The following is a 22,048-nucleotide window of genomic DNA, read 5'->3' as shown; positions in this document are numbered from 1 at the left end:
TTTTACTTGTCATGACAGGTGAGGCAGAGCCTGCCTTCCCTGACCGCACGTCCCTGCTACAGATGATTTTTTCCCCCCAACAATATTGCACTTTGTGATGCACTGGAATATGCCAGGAATACAAGGCTAGACAGGTTCTTAATTATTCAGCATTTTATAGATTCAAGATCGGTTAGTACAACAGTGCAGGTTCTCTTTTCTATGTTAGGCCGCATGTATAATGAATGATTATGAAAGCCTTGTTTGCTTATAGGGTATATAAAAAAGTGTTTGAATGAATCTTTCAGTCAATTCCGGAACAATGGAACATTCTTAAACAGAAAAAGTTGACACAGCAGAAAGGTGAATAAAGGAACACGCCAAAGTGTTATTGAAGGCAAGCTGCAGTGCGACCTGCTCCGCTGCAATAAAACAACAATCTGTTAATGAAGACGTGTTCTTCATAAACCTCACGCACACACCTGGAATCTCTGACCGGGTTGCAGCCTGTCCCTCTTGGCCAAATAAATAGAAAACGAAACGGAGAAAAACAGACGGGAAAGGAAAGAGAAACTGCGTGTTTGTTTTGGTTCGATGGGTCAAGAGAGATACATTCGCTCCCAGGTTACGAGGACGTTAGCGTTGTCTCCGAAAGAGGCGGCAGTTCCGTGGGGATTGTGACATCGCCGACAGACGCCGCGACAGGCGTCATGGTGACAGAGGCCGAAGGGGCGACGGTCGTGGAAGTGGGCAGCATGGGAGCCATGCCCTGAGGCAGGAGGGGAGTCAGCTGGGAGGGCAGCATGGTGGGCAAAGGGGGCAGAGGGGCCAGGCCAGGTATGTTCAGGGGAGCTGTCAGCGGGGGAACAGCAATGGAAAGAAAGGGGGATGTCGAGTCACAGGGTCATTCAACTTTTCAATTTTCTTTTTACAGATCTAACCAGAGATGGATTTTCTTATGAGGTTTGTCTGTGTTTCTGTTAACGTCATGTTTTGTCAGCCCAATTCAAGTAGCGCCAAGCAAGTTACACGGTGCAGCATTTCTTTCATCCATCCATCCATCCATTTTCCGTACCTCCACTGTTGACTTAATTCACTGCTTAGGTGCAGTTCTACGTTTTTACCAAAAGAGGGTGCTTGGATACCAAGATGGCCTTAATGTGTACATGTGTACATTGTTCAAATAATTAAAGATGTTTAATATTGATGGATCCATTTATGATTCAGTTGTACTTATTTCACATTGTTTTCTGTATATTATACTATAGCTATTTTATATTAAAAAAATACTATATTTTGTGGGTTGGTATTTTGAGGCGGCATGAGTTGATCAATTGATTTAGATTATTTGCATTGGGAACTATTGCTTTGGTTTTGATCTGCTTTGGTTTTGATTAGTCTGTTGTGTCAGGATGCTGACAGGTGGAGTCATGTACCTGTGGTTCCGCCTGGCATTAAGGTGCCAGTGCCCGCTAGTGAGATGGTGCCAAGGTCCGGGAGCGTAAGGTTGAGGTTGGGAAGATTGGGTAACGGAGGTAAACCAGCTGGGAGTGGCATCAAGCCTAAAAGGAAAACACAACGTGCATATTAAATCACCTCACTTAGTGTGTGAAGAAAACGTTGTGTCATCACTGCAAACAGTCGACTGGCATGGCGCAGTTCAAGTGACCCACCCACCTGGTAGTGTGGTGGCGGGGTTGAAGGTGGCCGTGGCAGGATTGAGGGGGGCGAGGGGGCTGAGAGTCGGATTGGAGGAGGGCAGCAGGGGAACTGTGGGCAAACCTGGTGAGGGAGCCAAGAGCCACGTTTGGGAGTATTGTGACAGTTTTGTGTGCCGTCAAATATAAAAAGAAAAAAAGAAAGAATGTACACGACTCGGCCCAATTATTTCTTGCAGCATTTTCGCTAAGTCTTAATGTCATCATGTCTTTGTCGTCTGTGATCAGTAGGTCACGTGACTAGAATCAGGAAGTAAGCGCATGTTTCAGCACAGTGTTGAAAGAGAACGCTGCTTGTTCTATTCTCTCCTGCAGTTCGGCAAAACTACTACCTACATTTTGTGTTGTGCAAGGAATCGTTGGTATGTATCTTTGTTTAAGTTATTATGGATCGAAATAGACCTTGTTAGTTTCTGTGATGTTAGACGATCAGATAAAAGCATGATTGAGATTTCATATCGATTTGATTCATTTGGTTCGTATGACTGATTATACAAAGTGGTTTGTATTCTCCCAGTTTCACCCTTTCCCTTGTTATTAAACCTGGAGTCAACCTTCAATCTGGCCTAGTGGTTGACCTTACTGTCTTCGGATATTCAACATATTTGGAGGGCAGGATACTTAACATCGATTACAATGTTGGTGTTATGATCACATGACACACAATACAGGACGTACCGGTCTGCAGTTCGCTCGGCATGGTGGGCGGGGCTGTACTGATTGACAGGCCTGACAGCGAGTCTTCGAGGCCAGAGGGGATAGTGGGGGCAGTAGGAGGCGGGGTCACCGCTGATAACTGGACCTGAGCGAAAAGTTCATTTTCACAGCTGCTAAAAGATATTGTAGAAGTGGAATGTTGACATTATAAACCTCAGTAAATCCATCCTTCAACGGACTGACGGGCCCTCCAGAAGCATTCCCTGGAAAGCTGAACTTCTTTCCCTCCTCAAAAGGTCGTGTTGGAATCCTGTGGAGGTATCCGTAGCCAATACCGCATCCAAGGCTGTGGTGGAGAGAAAATGAACAAAGATGATATTTTAAGTCAAATGTTGACATTCTGTCAATGATGCCTACAGACCTCAAGCACTAATAATCTACCAATAGGGGAAAAAAAAAAATCTTTACTACCATGAAATGGTCCCTGATGGAAAAAATAAAAAGTTATTATTATTACTACAACTAACGCACAAGTCTTTGTTGGTGTCTAATATGTGCATTTCCCGGATTCATTTGACTTTGGCCATGTGGTTTTGTCACCATGTTTACTCCTCCAATTATATCCTAACAGCAACCATGAGTGAGGCCCTTAAGCAAAAAGAACAATTGCGTTTTACCGCTGCTGCTAATTTAATTAAATGACTAATAATAGCTTCCCAAAGTATCATCTTGAAGTACAAATCTCCAAAGCACACAACTATAAATGAGATGGATTGTTGTATATTCCTGCTTGGAAAGCTCGCTCTAACTAACAACATCAGCGATAAACAGACTAATTACCTACTTGGTTGGTTGGTTTGTTACTCGCCTAGTTGAAGATGTTTCTTCTAATTGGAACCATGATCCCAAGACTAACTTCAAGTAAAGAAAACATAGCACAGCTTCGTGCTGACGAATCTATGCGGTCATTATAGTTTTTGAATATACACAGAACATTTTACAATACCGCTAAGCACTAACAATGGACATGATGTTCTTTTGCAAGGAAAGGTGAATATTTTTTAACATTACCTTCCCTCTCCTCCCCAGGCACTGTTGGGTGTAATGACCACCTCTCTGCAGTTGTCAGTATCTGTGTTGTACACGTAGAGCTTCAGTCCCTTCCCCTCGTGGCTCTCGATCAATGAGAACAAGTCCTCGGACTGCGCAGGAAAGACAGACCGGGTAAAAGAGGCCAAACACAGGTTCGTGCATTGATAGCCCAGCCCAGCCCACCTCATTCATAACAGTGTCCGCTCCAATGATGTAGTCAGTGTGTGGTCTCAAACCAGCCAGAGCTGCGGGTGAATTTGGCTCCACTTCCTAGGAAATGTGCAGCAAGTGAGCGTTGGGCGACAGCAGCGAGAGTGAGGTGAGGTTTACATACCAGCACGTGCCAGACGTTCTCATTGGCACCTTCGAAGCTGCAGAAGCGAATGGAGACCCCGAGCAAGCCCTGGCCACCCCACAGGTTGCTGGGTGTGACTGTGGACTCCCTCAGCTCCAGAGTCTTTGAGGAGTATACTAACATCTTGGCTGGTTTCTCCACACTGGCTTTCAGAAGGTCCTTCAAGGTGTCATTGTCCTTGTTCTGTGGACCAAAAGTCATACGGAAGAAGCAATTAGGTAAGTGTTCATCCTATTATATTGGCTAATTACAGACAACTGTTTGAATTTCGAGTTGTGAGCACATTCCGCAGTTGACTGACCAGGCGGGTGTTGTTGATGGAGACAATGAAGTCAAAAAAAGGTTCCAGTCCTGCTCGGTGACCTGGGGAATTCTCCTGAACCTGCAAGACAAAGAGTAGGGATGCCCAACCATGTATCAACCTCTGGATTGTTTGTGGAAAGTACAAAACACATGATCTCAGTCTTCAGGGGAATAATGAAGATATCGATAAATGCTTGCATTGCTTTATTTCTGTCAATGCACACGAATGTCAATTGCACAGGAATGCCAAAATGAGCATTTAACTCACGATGTTAAAATTGAGAGAATGGGAAAATTCACAACAAATGCATTTGAAATATCCCTCACTGCACAGATAAAGAGTCCACACATCATACAACGAGAGCATTCTGCAAACCATTGTGGCAGGTGCCATTCGCTGCAGCCGCGTAGCATGTAGCATTTAGCAACTTATTGCTTTGGGCAAGTTCATTTGACAGGTTGCCACTTGCAGGCCCAAACCGAAAGCATCCCATACACACGACAACGTTGCATGTGCGATTTGTGTTTCTCCGCCACATTGGACTCATCTTACTAGTCAACACAGTGCTGGAAAATTCGTAATGCTAGGCTACGTGCTAGAAGCAGGATCTCACTCAGGAATCAGGATATGCATGCAAATAACTCACACGGAGGACGTGGTAGCCCTCGGAGCCACCGCCAGGTATCTCCACACTCTGCGATCCTCCCATGATAAGGCTTACTTGAGGTTTTGCAAGCTAAGTCCGAGGAACGATAGGTACCCACCCGACTACTTGTACGGACCGGGTACACGTCGTCATATGGGTAGTCATCCGCTACGCATGCGCCGTTACGTGGCAGGAAATGGAGACGCCACTGTTCTGTCGGCTAGGAAATATTTGCATCCGAAGAAGCATGTACATTATTTGTATGCAATTTAGCTTTAAGATATTTCAATAGATATGTGTCTTATTATAGTATACATTTATTTGAGATATATTCTGACATTTTACTTTGGCTCTGATGCAAGCACAATCAGTTACACCACATACTCATTGGTTACACCAAATGAGAGAATTCCACATAAAATCAACTTTATTTATATTCGTAAATGTTTCCTCAACATGGCATATTTACGAGTTTTTAATGAACACTAAATATTAACTATTACAATTTTCTGAAGAGATTCAGTATTTGACAGAAATCTATAAACCTCTTAGCTTAGAGTCACTAACTGAAGTTTACAGCAATTGTCTTTTCACTTCCAAATAAAAGTCCAATGTTTATGGCTGTGATACCTTGACATTTACTACATTTAAAGTGCTGAATCAAAATGGTTTTGTAGTTAGTTTAGAATATCAAGACATTAAGTCGACCACTAGAGAGCGCAAGCATTCCTTTCCTCAGCGCAACGGTGACTTTATTTCCATTATTTTAATGAGGTCGTTGGGAATACATGAAACTCTGTAACCGTTCTCTTTCTGTTTTAGAGGGCGCAGAGCTGCCGAATCCTACTATATTCTCACATATCTCTCAATACGAAAATCAATTATGCTTCCCTGGATATTCCTGGAAAAAAAGAAAAAAGAAACCGCTCTTCGAGCACCATCTATTTACCAAATTATTATTATTATTATTATTATTACTATTATTATTATTATTATTATTGCATGCGTGGGCGTGTGGTCTATGTTTGTGTACGGGTGTAGTGTTTTAAAACTAAATAATACATTGAAGATTCAACAACAATTCATAAGTTTCATAGACTTTATTAAACATCGTATAGAGACGCTGTGTTTCTTATTAAAGTGCCTCCAGATAATCTCCTGGCTAACATTCTTGACAGCTATATTGATCTCAAAACCATACCGGTCACAAAGAATTTCCTGACAACAAATTGTTTCAATATGATTTTGCAATAATCCTATTCACATAATGGTCCCTGGTTACCATCGATGCTTCATTAAATTAAATCTCATAGTACACATCCATTTACAATGGAGGAAAGAAAGGTGAACCTAGTGCAAAGACACAAAGACCAACTCGTCAAACAAGATATTCCGTTGAGCTCCCATAATACTGGAACTACAATGAATATGTATTACAATAAATATATTATATTACAGTAAATGCATTGGAATTCCAACAGATACCACAACTCTCGCTACCCATTCTCAATAAGAGAATACATTCTCACATTGCGATGCTTCTCGCTCAGCCAGCGGAACATATACTTTCGATTTCTTTTGTCAGTCACCTCAGACATTCAAAGACTCACAATCACAAAAGTAAACGCACGATAGAAATTGCATTGCAGTTGAGGGTCACATGTTACAAACATCGAGAAGTTATATATGAGGAATAATGACTTGCACTATTTCCACTCTATTCTTTCTTTGGCCAATATTATTTCCATTTTAAATGTACAAATTATCACCATGTACCACACATGAAGATACATTTACATTAAAATACCTGAATTTGTATACAGTGAAAATGCAATATTTTCTATCGAATAAAATATGAAGAAGTACTTTTTAAGAACACGTACAGGTATCACAAGATTGCATGAAACGGACAATGAGCCAGCATTTTTTAAAATCTTCACAACTGCATTTTTTCATTGCCGTGACCTGTCCAACTTCAAGAATGCGACAGATCTTCTCAGCAAATGACATTTCGTAGCTATGCTGTACCCATACCTTCATTAGCTTATCTTTAATAAATAGCTCTGAAATACTTTATATGCACACGGTGTGCCCACCACACTCTTGTGTAGACAAGAATATTTTGGAGCTTTTGCTCACACGAGCACACCCTCGCGCGCGCGCGCACACACACACACGTCCACAGTGAACGACAATTTACATTAAATGACACTAGATTGAACACACGCAGTACAAGACATCCCACGAGCACACATCCATCAGTTACCTGAAACTATATCGGCATATACGCAGCTAATGGAGGACAAATGTGTGTGCGGGGAGCGGTGGTGGGGGTCTTGAAGTCGTCTTATTGGGTTCTCTCGTCGGGCGGGATGATGTGCCGTAGAACAACGCAGGAGCGCTGTGAACGGAGGTCTACAGGTCATGACCCAGCCTCTCGATCTCATCGATGAGGAAGTCGATATCAGATTGGGTGGCCGCATGGTTGGAGACCACCATACGGAAGAAGTTGACTTTATTGCCCTGAGGCTGGTAGCCCACCATGGTGGTCCCTGACTCCATCATCATGGCCTTGATTTTTGGTGCAACCTGACAATGAAGAGAGTTAGGAAGTTAGTTGGGAAGGAGAGCTATATTTCACCAATGTTTAGCCTTGCTTCCACAATTTGGCTCAACGGTTCCAAATAGCATTCAATGTTAGTGCAAAACCTTCACTGTATCAAATCCACTCCATTTATTATCCTCACCCATATTTTCTGTTGGTCTGATTTGGATTACTTTTGTTACATATCGTTTACAAACATGACGAAATGCTCTTCGACAGATGCTCTCTCACCCTATGCAGCTTTTCCCGCCTCTCCTCACTCTCCGGCATCCCCCTCAAGCTGGGTGGAATGTACCAGAAGCAAACGTTGGTGTGCTGAGGCTGTGGACAGAAATAGTCACAAGTCCGTTGAAAAAAGAAACACAAGACACAGCAAAAACAAAATTCGGATTTCTTACTTCTCCATCAAACACCATCTCATATCCCTCCCTGTTCTTAATCTTGTTATACAGGTACTGAGAGAGATCCAAGCACCTGTCAATGTGCTGCTCGAACCCAGTGGTGCCCTGTGAGGGGAAACACGGCATTGAAAATCACAATGAAGTACTCAAAGGGGCCCAGGCTCAAATAATGGCATGCGATTTATCCTATTATTTTGAAGGTAGCGTATGTCCTTTTACCTTGGCTTTCCACATGAGCCAGAATTTAAATATATCCACGTGCCGGCCGCATTGGATGGCTTTGTCTCCGGTGTCATACGTGACGTCATATTGCTTGTCTGGTTGGAACAAATAGCCAGCACACATGGAGTTACAGCCCCCCATCAGTCCCTGTAAACACACATACATTCAAATCTGTGGAAATCCTCTGCTCGAGGCATGGCTCAGAAAATATCAAGAGAAACGAGCTGACGTTCCAATAACCGCTGCTGAGGCTAGCCTACCTTTTCCCGAACGAGGATGGCCGAACACTGCAGCGGCACGCCCATCATCTTGTGAGGGTTCCATGTGACAGAGTTGGCTCTGCAAAATTCAAACAGCCTTTTCTCTTCTACTGACTTGGAATACAGGTAACATACTGTCTGTCGTGTTATCAAATCACCTCTCGATTCCATTGAGCTTATGGCGGTGTTTCCTTGACATCAGCAGACCACCACCCCACGCACCCTACGGGAGACAAAAGGCATCACCACAGTGACCTTGCCTTACTAATAGCTGAATAGGGATCATGACAAAAATAACCACTCACGTCAACGTGCAGCCACAGGTTATACTTCTCGCAAATGTCAGCAATCTCATTGATGGGGTCAAAGGCGCCGTAGACGGTGGAGCCACCTGTTGCGTTGACAAATAACGGCACGTAACCCTGTGAAATGTACACACACACGTAACACTTGAGGATCATGAACATCAGTGACAAAGCAAATGAGGAAGAGGGAAGGCAAATCAAGACCTCACCTTCTGTTTAGCGTCAATGACCTTCGCCTCCAGATCAGCAGGAATGACCCTCCCCCTAAAAGAGTGAGAAACACCTCTTTATTATATGGGGTGGGTCCAAAAGTCATGATGTACTCCCCTTCTTTTCTATTCGTATTTGACATTAGCAATTAGCATCTGACCGTTTTGATCAAGTGTGACATATTCAGTGCGTGGTATGTCAAGAACAGATTCTGTTTTGAGAGCCTTGCAACAACAGAGAGCGCAACTTGGACTGAGCAGTGGAGTACTGTGACAACCATAAAGCTTCTTAAAGAGCACTCAAGGCAAGAAAAACATCTTGCCAGGTACCAATTTTGCGCCAATGTCAATTGGGGACCCATGGGCAAGGGAACGATACGCTTGTCAAAATGGCAACCGCGAAGCTGTCAAATGCTGTCATGTTGTTTGTTCGTTTCTTTCTTTCTTTACATGTCACATACATACGTACATTACCTCTCATCTGTGCTCAGCAGAATCACATTCTCAGTGCCAAAACCCAGAGCGGCACCAGCCTTCTTTATGGAGTAGTGACTCTACAGGAACAACACACATCAGGTAAACAAGGACTCTCATATTGACAATTGTTCAAAAGCCATCAAGGGCAATGGCGCTTTGGTGGCCAAATCACAGCTACACAATTCTCTGAAGCAGCCGCAGGCAAAGTATTCCGACCCGCTCTGTTCTTCGACCCAGCCCACCGAGCAGACACTTAAATTGTTTAATGGACAGTATTGATTTAATGTATTGGTTTCATTCATTTTTTTTTTAGGTTATTCATTTTTTATATAAAAAACCATGTGTAAATTGAAATGTTAAAAACATAGTAAATGTACAATTAAAATGCCTTTACTTATTTTATTAAAGTATTGGTTGAAAAACAATAATTATAAATAATAACATAAATATGAGAATACATTTTGAATGACATAATTACGATACTTGTGATTACTGTAAAAACATTTTCCGAACGTGTTTTTTGCATTTTTCCATGATTTGGCCTATGTTTTCCATTTGTTTTCCCCAGCCCTGCTCTAAGGACATGTCATAAAAGTAATTTCTGCGTGTGTTCATGTCCAGTGGTCTCATACAACTTACATGTTCCGACGTGAACAGAACCAGGCGAGGAGCAGCAGACATGCCCTTTGTCTTGACCTCAGGGAAATACTTGTAACGAGCGATCATCACACTGTACATGTTGGAAATAGCGCCGCCTGTTGAGCACAAGAGACATAAATGTTTTGGTTTTTTCATTGGTTTGATTCACAAAGTATGCTTCACTTCACGATCGTCCCAGTATCGAAGCCAAACGTTCTCCCGCATCGCGTAAACATTGTTCGCACTCATATCTGTCACTGCCAATCACCACTGGGAATTTTATCCATATCTTTTGTCACTAACCTGGCGAGAAGAGGCCATCTCCCTCGCCATCAGGCCAGCCAATCATCTCTCTCATCTTCTTCAAGGTCAGCTGCTCCATTAAAACAAACACCGGAGCGATCTCGTAGGTGAACCTGTCAATCGCAAAGTTGAAAATGCTCACATCAGCACATCATGGGGGCATCGTAGCAGCGCCTGAGTCATCAACAACCACCTTTACAGCAAGAAGACAGAATTTTGCATGCATACACACAAAGAGTGATTCGTTTTCCATTTGCTCCTCCGTAATTCAATCCACAGGAGCCTGTGCTGACTGAGCTAATTAAAGTGTGTGTGATGATTGGAGTCTTATAGGCAGCAAACATTCATATTCAAATGCCTTGTGAAATCCCTTAGTGGTTTCATTAGAGCACACAATGCTGTGATGGCTATCTGTCAATCTGCCAAGCTCAGTCACAATTCTGAACGGTGCTGATTTGACAGCTGAGAGGGCTTCGGTGTCTGTTAGGGAAAGATAACAGTATGTCTATGTTTGTGTGTGTGTGTGTGCGAGCGTGTGTGTGCGCGTACGTGTGCGCGTACGCGTGGGTGTGTGTTTTGACCACAATTTATCAGAAACGGTTTCATGAATTACAGTGTGGTTAGATGAAGGCAAAAGATTGGACATCACCAGGATGAAGGTGTGTTGCACAACAAAAGAAGTCCAGGAGAAGGGAAAGTTGCCACATAAATCTTACATCCACTCCACACCTCCCACAGTGACTGATCCCTCTCTGTAATGAGGCCACTTAGGGCACCACCATTACCATCAAAACATCTTGTTTGCAATTACTCTGCATGTTCTGCAGCACAGGAAAAGCTTTGTGTTTTGTGTGCAAAAAGAGTCAAGATAAAGACCGTGAGGAGGAAACAAATACATATATATATATAGATATATATATAGATATATACACATATACATATACATATATAACCAAAGATAGACTTTCGGTGTTGCCGTTTTCAGCATTTCAATCACAGCAGACAAGAAACAAAACCTCTTTCAAATTCTCTTCCCTTTGAGTCATTTCACGCCATCATGATAATAATGGCGATGATTATCACAATCAGAGCCAATCATTGGTCTTTTGAGAGTGAAAATTACCCCTCAGTCACCTGCCTGTCTCCAGGGAAAGCCCCTAAATGCCCTTATTACCATCATCAAGGGCGCTCCTTGTGCGTGTGAGTCTCTTTGAATGGGGGGTGTCTTTTATATGAGGAACCGCATGACACGCAGGCTCCCTCTTCGCCTCTGCGACGCGTGGCAACGCCGGCCGGGTCTCACTGTGTCCGCGGGGGACAATGCACCGAACGCTCCGCGGGGAGTCGCAGCACTCTCTTTCCACACTGTGACAGGGTTTTGTGTGGTGCCTGAGGACATTGTGTGACCATGTGGGGCCCAGCTGGCCTATCTGCTAAGACCAGCTCACAATGAGCCCACAGTCAATGGACTGGAAACCCTTGCTGCTGTATCTGGGACAGCCAGAGCTTGTGTGTGCGTGCGTGTGCGTGCGTGTGTGCGCATGCGAGGAGAGGGTGGTTTCATGACTAATGTTTTGAAAAATTGGATACATTGTCTCAATCTGTGTTGATGATCTCTGCATTGAGCTTTTATTCCTAAGCCAAGTGTGTAAAATAAAAGACAGCGGAAATACTATATTATGTGCTACATTATTTTTAAAGTATCATTTGGTCATTGTACTTCTGTTCTGGGGTGAGAAATCAAAGTTTGCACAGGAAGATGCATGCCATTAAGTGCAAGAATGTAACACACACATACACACACACACGCCTATACACACACACGCACACGCACTCAATTGTGTCACGACTCGTCCCCGATCGTGTCATAGTTTTGTTTGCGTGTCTGTGTGCTCGCCCCTCCCCTCCTGTGCGCCCTTGATGAGTGTGATTATTCCCACCTGCCTCTCTCTCGTTACCTGTCGTGTATATAAGTCCTGTCTGCCTGCCCCTCACGCCCGGTCGGATGGTCGATGTCGTCACGTTTGCTGTCCTTGTGGTTCGCGTCTGTTTCGAGTCTGTTTCTGTTTGTGTTTGCCATTCCTGTCGGTCAGTCTGTCATGTTCTTAGTTTGCCACTTCTTGTCTGTTTCCCTCAATGCCTCGTTCCACTTCCCTTTTCCCTCAGGAAACCAAGCTGGTCCAAGCTGCACTTGGTCGTCCTGCTCCGTGTCCCACTCCGATCCGTGACGAATTGTAAGTAATCACTCATATACGCCAATTGATATATTGATCCAGATAAATGCTTTATCAAACTTCTTAGCATTTTTATTTTTGTTTCCTTAGCAAAGTATGAGCGATTCATCATCCTGACATAATACAATGACATGAATATTTTTATTAGGAGTTAAGTTTGTGTTTGTGTGCGCCTGAAAAGTGTGAAGTTGATGTGGTTCATGCCCTCTACCAGACGAGGCCTCAATGTAACTGTGACCCGAGATGGATCAATATGCAATCTAACCACCCCTGAGGCGGAACAGACTGTGATACATAGAGCAGCTCGACAGCTGCCAACATTCTATCAAGTCACAAGTCTTTACAGACCAAAAAAAAAAAAAGCGTGTACATTGACTGGCTGAAACAAACTGCAAATTCTGTCATGGCATGCAGAGGTGAGGGTGTTTCCACTAATGGGGCCAACCCCAAGCACGCCATTAAAGACAAGCATGTATGACTTACATGTTGGTGTTGGCGGTGGAAGTAAGCCACTCTCCTGCCAGGCCAATAATGTCTAAACCTGAGGACAGCTGGTTGAAAAAGCGAGGGTGACCTAAAAGAGAAATACAAACATAGCATAAAGTCGTTCCAACAGCAGTTAAGACACGAGGACGGAAGCATTTTAATTGTCTCGGGCAATTCTGCGACTCCTGTGTTGCCTGCTTAGCTCAAATTTGTGCCTTTTGCAAGGCAACTAACTAAATAGATTGTTGCGCCACTCTGGTAACAAGGTGATAATGTGACAGCCATTTAGACTCTAAGTGCTCGCACACAGTCAGCCTCAAAAAATGCCCACAGCCTAAATGCAGTCATGGATATAAATAGCGTGTCAATGTGTTCGTAGGCCCACCTAATAAGTAGGTGTAGTAGTTGAATGTACAGATGAGTAGGACTGCATAGAGCCAGGAATCAAAAATGCAGAATACAGTAAGGATGTACAGTCTGTGTTCAGCACCACGGACAGCTCCCCATTGTATTTCTCCGGAAAGCAATCAATCGCGAATCTCCGCACCAAAAGTGACATGTATAGACATAAAGGGTTATTCTGTAGGAAAACCCAAAGGACAGTTTGAGCGCTGTCGTTTTAACAGCTGCAAACAGGCCACGTTAGGACGCCCTCAGGCGACACGGGAGAGCTCGGGGACCTCAAGCCAATTCATACCATGGGGGCAATAAATAAATAAGGGGGCAGACGACGAACGTTTTTTAAATTTTTTTTTTTAAGCGGATTGCTAAATTTGAATTTGTACCATACTGGCCTCACATTCCCTCCGCCTTTAATTGGCCAAGTATTGACCATCATAATGGAGTGATGATCTACAAACGCACCCCCGATGTGCTTACCGTGCCTATATTTTGTTCAGGAGGCAGTACACTTCATGCATTTCTTTGTCGTACCTGTCCGAACGCCATATTTGAGCGTGTCCCTGCAGTCCACCAGGATCTGTTCCAGAGACTCGGGCTGGTCGGACAACTCCAGGTTAAAGCCCTCCATGCCCTCCAGGAGCTGGTGCGGGTGGTGGAAGTCCAGCACCTTGGTGGAACGGTCGAATGTCTTCTTCACATAGTTGGTTAAGATGTCAACCAACTCCAGTAAAAACTGCATGGTAGGTTCCTCGCCATTCTTTGCGGGCAACAAGTCTATAGATGACGCAGGGGCAAATTATTTTCAAGGATAGCTCTCTTGTTTGAGTGAAAATATTGTGCGTTTTACCTATTTGCTCCCCCCCCCCCCAAAAATATCTGCACTGCATAAAATAATTAGTGCCTCCGCCCCCCCCAAAAAAACTAAGCAACCAAACTCAACCAAATACTGTAGCTTTTACTGTAAAATGAATGTGATAGTCTCTCCCGACTATGTTTTTTTTTCTTTTAATTATGAGATTTTTATGATTGCTATTTGTTTTTTTCCATTTGATACGTTCACTGAATGGCTGGTAGAAATTGCGTTTCTGTACCACCATGATAAGTTTATTTTTCCAAATAGATTTGTGTCTTTGTTTACTTTTATTGATTAATGTACGTATTTTCTTAGGTTTAATTTTTATTAAACATTGCAGTGTTGATTAACAATCTTTTCTTTCTCCCCTTCATCATCGATTCTCACCTCGGGCAAACAAGTTTGAGAAGTCGGTCTCGGTGCGTCGGAACCGGGCGTCCCTGTCACTGTTGTCACAGGAGAGTAGGTTCTTCTGACCCAGTCTACCTTTCTCCTCCAGGCTGTTGTTCTTCTGCAGGAAGCCTAGCGTGTTGCACGGGGAAGTGCACGAGTTATCACCAAACATCTCCATAACGAAAAATGTGTATTTATAAAATAAAATAAAATTTTAATGTAAATTGCAGTTGTGCTTCGGCATCATTTAAAATGATGTATCAAGGTGGAGATCAAACCAAACAAAACCTAGGCTATATATAGAATAAACCACACCCCCACACACGCATACACACGCGCGCGCGCGCACGCACGCACAGTTATTGGCTCAGTGATCCGGACGGCTTTGGGCAATGGCTCCGTACCGCTAGTAGTAGTACGCCCCCCACCCCCCCCCCCCCCCCCCCCACCCATAAAGAGGGTTAATGAAGGATGCCAGAGCCGCCGCAGCATGTCTGCTTCCACTATATAGGCCTGCCTGCCTGCATGGTGATTGATCCGCTCCCGTGTGAAGGCCATATAAGGCCCGTTAATTGCTCAAAAAAAACAAAACAAAGGGAACGCGTTTTGATTTTTTTATTCTCTTCAATTCATGTAATTTTGTATTTAGAATTATTTTATAGTGCGGTTTATTTGAGGAAATTCCCAAATTACACATTCAAAAATCAATATCTAAAGCCATGACACTCTAAATGCAGTGTGATGTAATTGAATTAATTGTCTTCATTTATCAATTTCCCATCGCTCGATCTTACATTTTGTTGTGTCTTTGTTTTTTTGTTAAGGAATGAAAAGTCTAACAAAAATGAGATTTTTAATTACATTCTATTATAGAATAAATAATTTGATAGCTGCGAGAATATGACTGCCATTTCTTTTAAAAAAAATCTGCTTTATCCTATTTTTCTATGCTGTCAGAAGTCCGTTCGTCCCAGTGTTTGTTGAATGCAAAAGACATCGGGCGGATCCGGATCCGGGGGCGGTCAGAGTGGGTGTGAGGAGCGCTCATCATCAGACCCACAGGGTAATGTCCACTGACCTTTCCAAGATGGTAACACACTGTGACAGTTTTGTTCTCATAGTGGCCTGTTTTAGAAGGCAGGGAAATGGCTGCGATTCGAAGAATAACATGCAGCGAGCCTCTGCTGACGCGGTGGAATGTTTGTGACACCAATGAACAATACAACCGCTGTAAGAAATATTCTGCATCATGTTTATTGAAGTGTTCCTGCATCGACTGCATTAAAAGGAGTGATATGTGCGTAATGCCTGCAGAGCTATTTACCATTGCAATTGTCATACACGATACTGAACTATGTATCTTATTGGATTTTATTTGGTTTGTTCATTTATTTATTTTACAATGAAGATGGGGTTTACGGCTCTGACCAACAACTTAAGAATGCGCTCTGTGAATTAATTTGTATGTCGAGGCAGGGTTTTTTATTTTTAATTGTACAAAAAATTGACGGCGCTAATTCGGAACTCCGTCGCAAACAACGACCGCTCATGGCCACGCTTATTTGCAGGATGCGGGAGACAACTTACCACAAATCCTCATGCCCAGTTTCCTTGTACAGCCATGCATCCACGCATATTCGTTGGCTAAAACAGAATAAACCTTTAAGTTTGGGAGGTGCGGCGATGAGAGATGGGTGCAAAGGCGGCCAAGCACGGTGGAGGCGATAGCGTTAAGGTGGGTGGGTGACTTGGCCGGGTGTGTGACAACCAGACTGCGTAGATTTAATCTTGCATAGGGAAATACACAATTCGCATGTTATGCGTGTAGTTTTTCAATTTGGCAACATCATTTCATTATATTTAGTCCATGAAAATTCCAATATGGGTGGACTGTATACCATGAAGTATCAAGTTAAATATAAATGTATATATATATACTTTTTTTAAAAAAATGAAATTGTATTTTATTTTTTTACGGATTCCTGTCCTGGGGGGGTAAATCATAACATTTCTGACCTATAACGCCAAATCAATAGGGACACGCTGGCTCACACACTCGCACACATGCAGCCGAAACGGCCGGGTGGGAATTAACACCCGTGAAATGAGCTCACGGAGGAGGGTGGGAATTAATTGAGGAAAACACCGCATGTGACTGGAGCGAGCTGGTGATGGTCGTGGAAGCCGATAGCAGCAGACACTTAGAGACACGCAGAGTGTCACTCAGACGCACAAAAGCGTGGACATGCGTGAGCGGAGATGTCGTCCAATTGGACCGAATGCAAAGCGACAGAGCCATGGCGTGGAAAAAAGAGAATGCAAGTAACTTTCACAACAGCAACATTTTTTTTTCTCAAAGCTGTTCAAAAGCGCTTAGGCCGTAGCATGCGCACGCACGCGCGCACACACACACATGCGCACAAGCCCACGCGCGACCACACGCACGCCACAGGCCATCGGGAGTGAGATGAAGCATATAGCTGAGCTAATGGCATCGTTCAGCAGCAGTACGTGGGTGCATCCAAAATAATAAGCGTTACGTTCAACATACAGCGTAATTGGTTCAAACAGATTTATGTCTGTAATTAGCAGAAATACAAATGGCGCATGGCATAGATATAAAGATAGCGTACGTATAGAATATATAGAATATATAGAATATATGAGTGCATGATCCAACGTCCGTCACATCATTTCTTTCCCCGGCGGACTGCTTTGCGCACTGCTGCACCCAGACAGACAGACAACCCGTGAGACAGACAGATGTGATGGCTCTGTTTTTAACCGCAGTGATTAACGACGGAGCCCACACAGCAAATGACCCGGGCAAGAGTCGCTTCCCCCCCAGACAAAGAAGGAGGGGTGACGGCAGAAACGAGCCAGACGGAGGGGAGGGAACGACGGAGTGAGGGAGTAAAGGCGTATGAGCACTTTGAGCAAGGCAGCCTTTTATTATCAGCCATGCACAGCATCTCGCTGAAGGGCGGCCTAAATATGAATGACCTCGGGCGGGGGTCGATACTTCAACGTGTTATAATCACATACTTGTGGATGAGGGTCCTAAATTGGCGGTGTTGGGGTCCTGTTCCCCGCTGGTGGCTCGCGGCTCTGACGTGGCCATCACGCTCTTCCTTTACCTGATCTCCAAGAAGGCTATTTTAACTGCAAACGAAGCAGAACGATTAGAATGAAAAAGCAGCCATTTTGTCGCATGCATGTATGTCAATCTGAATAACAATAATAATAATAATAATTATAATAATGATGATATAATAATAATAATAATAATAATGATAATAATAATAATAATGACAAAGATAATTTGCATGTACCGTTGCAGGAATGCTATCACGCACAATGCCAGCTCTATATTCTTGGATGCGCAATTTGGAAGCACAATTGCGCTCTGACAGAACTGCCAAAATAAGGATAAACGCTCGTGGAGATAACACGTACATCCATGTCGGAAACGCGCTGCAATATTTCTTGAACTCAATTAGCCATTAAATTACGTCAGAGCTGCAGTATATCGCAGAATAGTGACACATCAAGACAATAAAAAGAGATATGATATCAGGGAAATGACAATAACTCACTGGAGAAAATATCGGGTTTTTTTTCTTTGTAACATACCTTCCACAAGAACTTCGAACGGAATAGATTGTAAAAAAACGAAGAAATCTACCATTTATATGAGTATATATTAAAACGGGGGAAAAAAATCAACAGTTCTATCGGCAAAACAGCAGCAACAAAATAAAACCAAACTAGACAATTCTATTCGTTTTAGGTCAATTGCAATTATATTTTGCATTTGTCCAAAATAACACTGTGTCAAAGGCTTTTTTCTTGTTTGGAATCATGAATATTTAACGCGCACAAGATGGGAATGAGAGCAAGACGTCTTACCGGCACGCAGGAGCGCCCACAGGTAGCGGAATCCACACAAGTGGACGCTGAAAAGGCTCAGAGGTGCAGATGTCTGGAGACTATTGCAAAGCGCGCCAATAATATCCCATCCCGCGGTGCATGCGCAAGTGAGCACTGTCTCCCTCAAGAACATTTTTATGCCTTATTTATATGAGGAGCTGCGGCTGCCCATTGGTCTGTTCACACACACAGTCGTGAGTCACACCCTCACTTCCCTCCGATGACTCACAAGGCTCGTCAAGGGACACGCACAATCGGGGACACGCACAATCGATTAAGAAGCGAAAAAAAGCAAACATCAGAAAATGGTGAATCTCCCAACACCGTAGACTGTCAAATGTACGCACAGCACGGTGTGAGGCTTTTAGTTGCATATGCGTGACCTTGGAAGGACAATTTTCGGAGTTCTGGGACCACACCTGTCTTCGGCATTGCATTTCAAATCTGGATCTGTGATTTTGAGCTGCTTAGTAAATTTGAATTTTTATTTGCAACAAGGTAAAACCTGGAGTGGTCATTTGGAGATCCTGGCGATTTTTCGGTTGAGTTTGTCATCGGCATGCTTGTACTTGCAGTCAAGAGTCCTGACCTGGTTTCTCTAACTGCAACACACCTCTTCATATCTTTGTATATTGAGGTCACGTTGGATTCACTCCTTGCGTTTTTCTGCAAACAGCTCTTCATATCTCCGTATAGTGAGGTCACGTCGGATTCCCCGCTTGCGTTTTTCTGCAACTGTGAACGATGCTTTGCATGGTTTATCAGCTTATGCCGCCATATAATTTCTTCTCCTTTACCATCATTGTGCACAGTTAATGGCCCCCACCTCCTCTCCTGCTATTATCCCCCTACAGACAATCATTTTCACCTTCATAAGTTGACAACACTGGATGCATATTTTTTGGAGGGAGAGGGGGCGTGACCTAAACTCCTCTTTATAACCTTGACATGGTCAATAAGACTGAGATATCACAGCGGCTCGCAGCTAGCGAGGGATGACTTAAGTGTTCTTACACTGCTTGTGTACTGGTCCACTGAATAGGCAAAGAGCGGCCATTATGTTCATTCGGCCATCGCAAATGATACAGCCTATATCAGGTGGCGCTCGTATTTTCTCTAACCACATGTTGCAGACAACTCAAGATGAGTACTGCAATGTTACAAGAGCTCAAAATAGAACACTTTCCACATTATGAAAACAGACCTCTTTGCGACAACTTGCTCAATCTAATGTAGACAGAATGATTTGCCATCATTTGGGACCATTTGGGTTGTTTCTTTGATTTACTAATCCATTGACTTCCAGATAAAATTGCAAATATTTTTCAAGCTAAAATTTCTAAAAAAATAAAGAAAACTAATGGTAGCGACACACTGGAGCGGATGCATCATTCACAAGGCCACTGTGAAAGGGAAATTGAACCCGTTCCAAAGTTGTATCGAATTTCTAGCAGTAGCATAGTGCATCTGATTGTGATCATATCACGTTTACCTGTTGCCAGATAAAATTTGCTGAGCTCAATCACACCCGCTAGGGCCATGGTTGGCGTAGTGATTCACATAGCTGACTTCATCAATTCACCTAAATGTAAAAAATGTTGACTACTCAGAATGTATTTTCTGATTTCCTGCTTGTGCTGTAATTCTCAAACTGACACAGGATATGTCAATTTGTTTGCTTTTCTTCCCCACTTCCACTGTCTTCATTTGACGGTGAGGATAGTTCTTCATCATATTCAGAGTCATCGTCTTGGCCATCGCTATCGCTGTCGTCACTGTCGTCACTGTCCTGGTTTTCCTCTTCTTCTAAAAAAAAAAGAAAATTACCGTAGTGAGCCTCCACTTTGCGGTTTGAGCATGGCTTTTACCTTCTGATAGCTTGGCCTGGATCAGAGGGAGGAACTCCGAAGCTTCTGGATGCAGTGGGTCATAGATGAGAACTGAAAAGATAGCATCACGTGACATTACCACACCGGATGGTTAAGTGAATGTGATGCTCCGTATTGCCTACTGATTTTGCACAGTCTTTTAGCCTGCTGGTAGTCTTTGTCCGTCAGAGCTCTGAGGAACTGAATGCAGAGATCCATTCAGGTTGAAGGTTCACCACCCCCACCCCCACCTCAACAAGAAGAGTCTGACTTCACCTCCATCAGCAGCTCCACTGGAACGTCTCTGAGGTCATCTGCATCGTCCTCAGAGTTTTTTCCACATTCATATTTCTCCTCGGGGGCCTCTGTTGGTGGACTCTCATCTTCTAGAAACAATCATCATCATCATTATTATTATCTTGCCCAATGTCTTTGGACTTTGAATTTGCCTCATACCAACCTGCAGCTGAGCCTGGGATGTGTGCAAAGCTGACGTTTTGCATTTTAAGGTCCTTTCCAGGCTCACTCTTCAACCCTGAAAATAGACTGGAAATGAGAAATGATAAAAAAAAGAAAAAATGTAAAAATACTTGCTCGGCTGACGGGACATCAAGTGAACCATTTCAAAACTGTAAAAATCAAACACGGTCATTCCAGCTTTCTCCAATAAATGTATGCTCTAAATAGTTTCTGGGAAAAGGAGGGCGAATGCTTTCATTAAAGCACTCCCTGTGCATCGGGAATAATTTGCATGACTAAGTAATTCATTAATGACCTTTGTTTGCATAATTTAATTCATTGGACAACGTCAACATTGTGTTTTGAAGTTATTTATATCATTCTGAAACAAAAGATGTTTTGCTTACCCGTCAATGGTTGAAAATGAAGTCAATGCACCAACTGACAAAATCAAGGCAAGTATTGGTAGAATTTGTTGACATAGTTGAACTTTCTAAAACCTTGTTTATTGCATGAAAGGTTGCCACGTAACAAGGCAATGACGCAGGGCGGTTGCCATAACAACAGAACAACGCTAGATTTTGGGGGGGGCTAAATACTGCCCCCTACGTTCAAGAAAATACCGCAACTAAAAAAACATTGAGGAAGCTCTTGAACAATACACGTCATCAAATTGCCAATTTGGCACCAAATAAATACAGATCTTCTCATTGGCACCAAATAAATACAGATCTTCTCATGAATCAGACGAGACGAGATTTTTTTTGTCTAATGTCAGAAGAGGAAAATTGGGAAAATGAGCCAGACCCTCAAGCTGCCCAAAAATAGTTCATCCCTGCCCCGTTAGCTGTTCATTAACTAAGCTAATTACTAATTTCCTTTCCGAAGTTATGATGTCCTGATCCAAATCATTAAACACAAGCTGTTTGCACTCATTGCGGCAACGAAGCTGCACTTTGTGACCTACGTACGTATGTGAAATAATTTCACTATGAAAAACTTTGAAGTCATTATGTTGTGATCCAGAATAATATTGCCATTGCATCATTGTATGTTTTCATTCATATTATTATTTATAGGGGGGACTACATTTTTATAATAAAAATTCCTTTGTTTTCATGACTTCCTTCTCTAAAACGGGCATCTTTTTCATTCCATTGGCATTTTTGGATACACATTCAAATTTTGAGGGCAGTCTTTGTGCGGCAGTGTTGATTTGCTAGGTCAGACACATACCAATGTCTGAATCCC

At 43.1% G+C, this 22,048-nt stretch overlaps 3 protein-coding genes and 1 long non-coding RNA gene across 8 annotated transcripts; 1 reads left to right on the top strand and 3 right to left on the bottom strand.

Annotated features, from left to right (window-relative positions):
• Positions 1 to 135: 135 nt before the first annotated feature.
• LOC148387920 (Golgi reassembly-stacking protein 2-like) lies at positions 136 to 4,945 on the bottom strand. Its single transcript, XM_088395693.1, has 10 exons — positions 4,752 to 4,945; positions 4,103 to 4,183; positions 3,781 to 3,984; positions 3,630 to 3,716; positions 3,426 to 3,556; positions 2,568 to 2,700; positions 2,376 to 2,499; positions 1,657 to 1,761; positions 1,416 to 1,541; positions 136 to 831 (listed from the first exon to the last, which is right to left on the bottom strand). Exons 1-10 carry the CDS (start codon positions 4,812 to 4,814, stop codon positions 605 to 607), a joined length of 1,281 nt encoding a protein of 426 aa, XP_088251819.1. The 5' UTR covers positions 4,815 to 4,945; the 3' UTR covers positions 136 to 604.
• LOC148387919 (uncharacterized) lies at positions 1,931 to 14,764 on the top strand. 3 transcript variants are annotated; one of them, XR_015862476.1, is made up of 8 exons: positions 1,931 to 2,059; positions 3,444 to 3,598; positions 3,721 to 3,864; positions 3,955 to 4,019; positions 4,094 to 9,329; positions 12,339 to 12,406; positions 13,861 to 14,034; positions 14,549 to 14,764. It is a non-coding gene; the product is annotated as an uncharacterized LOC148387919 (long non-coding RNA). The 3 variants fall into 3 exon arrangements; XR_015862477.1 differs by having other exon boundaries at positions 13,792 to 14,034; XR_015862478.1 differs by lacking the exons at positions 1,931 to 2,059; positions 3,444 to 3,598; positions 3,721 to 3,864; positions 3,955 to 4,019; positions 4,094 to 9,329 and adding an exon at positions 12,157 to 12,260.
• LOC148387918 (glutamate decarboxylase 1-like) lies at positions 5,837 to 18,617 on the bottom strand. Of its 2 annotated transcripts, XM_088395691.1 has the most exons (17): positions 18,450 to 18,617; positions 17,586 to 17,702; positions 16,128 to 16,184; positions 14,535 to 14,669; positions 13,826 to 14,068; positions 12,890 to 12,980; positions 10,173 to 10,285; positions 9,870 to 9,985; positions 9,228 to 9,307; positions 8,754 to 8,808; positions 8,545 to 8,661; positions 8,398 to 8,462; positions 8,240 to 8,318; positions 7,977 to 8,126; positions 7,755 to 7,862; positions 7,588 to 7,677; positions 5,837 to 7,340 (listed from the first exon to the last, which is right to left on the bottom strand). In XM_088395691.1, the coding sequence occupies exons 2-17, from the start codon at positions 17,659 to 17,661 to the stop codon at positions 7,167 to 7,169; spliced, it is 1,749 nt and encodes a 582-aa protein (XP_088251817.1). In that variant the 5' UTR covers positions 17,662 to 17,702; positions 18,450 to 18,617; the 3' UTR covers positions 5,837 to 7,166. The 2 variants fall into 2 exon arrangements, with proteins under 2 accessions (XP_088251817.1, XP_088251818.1); XM_088395692.1 differs by lacking the exon at positions 16,128 to 16,184.
• A 1,141-nt stretch (positions 18,618 to 19,758) lies between these two features.
• Positions 19,759 to 21,351, bottom strand: erich2 (glutamate-rich 2). 2 transcript variants are annotated; one of them, XM_088395920.1, is made up of 6 exons: positions 21,205 to 21,351; positions 20,799 to 20,873; positions 20,615 to 20,724; positions 20,482 to 20,539; positions 20,339 to 20,410; positions 19,759 to 20,273 (listed from the first exon to the last, which is right to left on the bottom strand). In XM_088395920.1, the coding sequence occupies exons 2-6, from the start codon at positions 20,839 to 20,841 to the stop codon at positions 20,137 to 20,139; spliced, it is 420 nt and encodes a 139-aa protein (XP_088252046.1). In that variant the 5' UTR covers positions 20,842 to 20,873; positions 21,205 to 21,351; the 3' UTR covers positions 19,759 to 20,136. The 2 variants fall into 2 exon arrangements, with proteins under 2 accessions (XP_088252046.1, XP_088252045.1); XM_088395919.1 differs by having other exon boundaries at positions 19,759 to 20,276; positions 21,205 to 21,350.
• Positions 21,352 to 22,048: the final 697 nt, after the last annotated feature.

Source organism: Syngnathus floridae, chromosome 14, assembly GCF_059516105.1.
Source record: "Syngnathus floridae isolate MCC-2025c chromosome 14, RoL_Sflo_1.0, whole genome shotgun sequence".
NCBI lineage: Eukaryota > Metazoa > Chordata > Actinopteri > Syngnathiformes > Syngnathidae > Syngnathus > Syngnathus floridae.
This window is presented reverse-complemented; position numbering and strand designations above follow the sequence as displayed.

Bases quoted from the DNA above. Each gene is read 5' to 3' on its own strand.
- LOC148387920 (XM_088395693.1), bottom strand. From the start codon at position 4,814: ATGGGAGGATCGCAGAGTGTGGAGATACCTGGCGGTGGCTCCGAGGGC. The intron at 4,184-4,751 runs GTGAGTTATTTG...TTTGTCTTGCAG, and splicing joins AGGGCTACCACGTCCTCCGT to GTTCAGGAGAATTCCCCAGG. The intron at 3,557-3,629 runs GTGGGCTGGGCT...TTTCCTGCGCAG, and splicing joins CGGACACTGTTATGAATGAG to TCCGAGGACTTGTTCTCATT.
- erich2 (XM_088395919.1), bottom strand. From the start codon at position 20,841: ATGCAAAACGTCAGCTTTGCACACATCCCAGGCTCAGCTGCAG. The intron at 20,725-20,798 runs GTTGGTATGAGG...GATTGTTTCTAG, and splicing joins CATCCCAGGCTCAGCTGCAG to AAGATGAGAGTCCACCAACA. The intron at 20,411-20,481 runs GTAGGCAATACG...CTATCTTTTCAG, and splicing joins TAAAAGACTGTGCAAAATCA to TTCTCATCTATGACCCACTG.
- LOC148387918 (XM_088395691.1), bottom strand. From the start codon at position 17,661: ATGGCCACGTCAGAGCCGCGAGCCACCAGCGGGGAACAGGACCCCAAC. The intron at 14,670-16,127 runs GTAAGTTGTCTC...GCAACACGCTAG, and splicing joins ACTGGGCATGAGGATTTGTG to GCTTCCTGCAGAAGAACAAC. The intron at 8,127-8,239 runs GTAGGCTAGCCT...GTGTGTTTACAG, and splicing joins CCATCCTCGTTCGGGAAAAG to GGACTGATGGGGGGCTGTAA.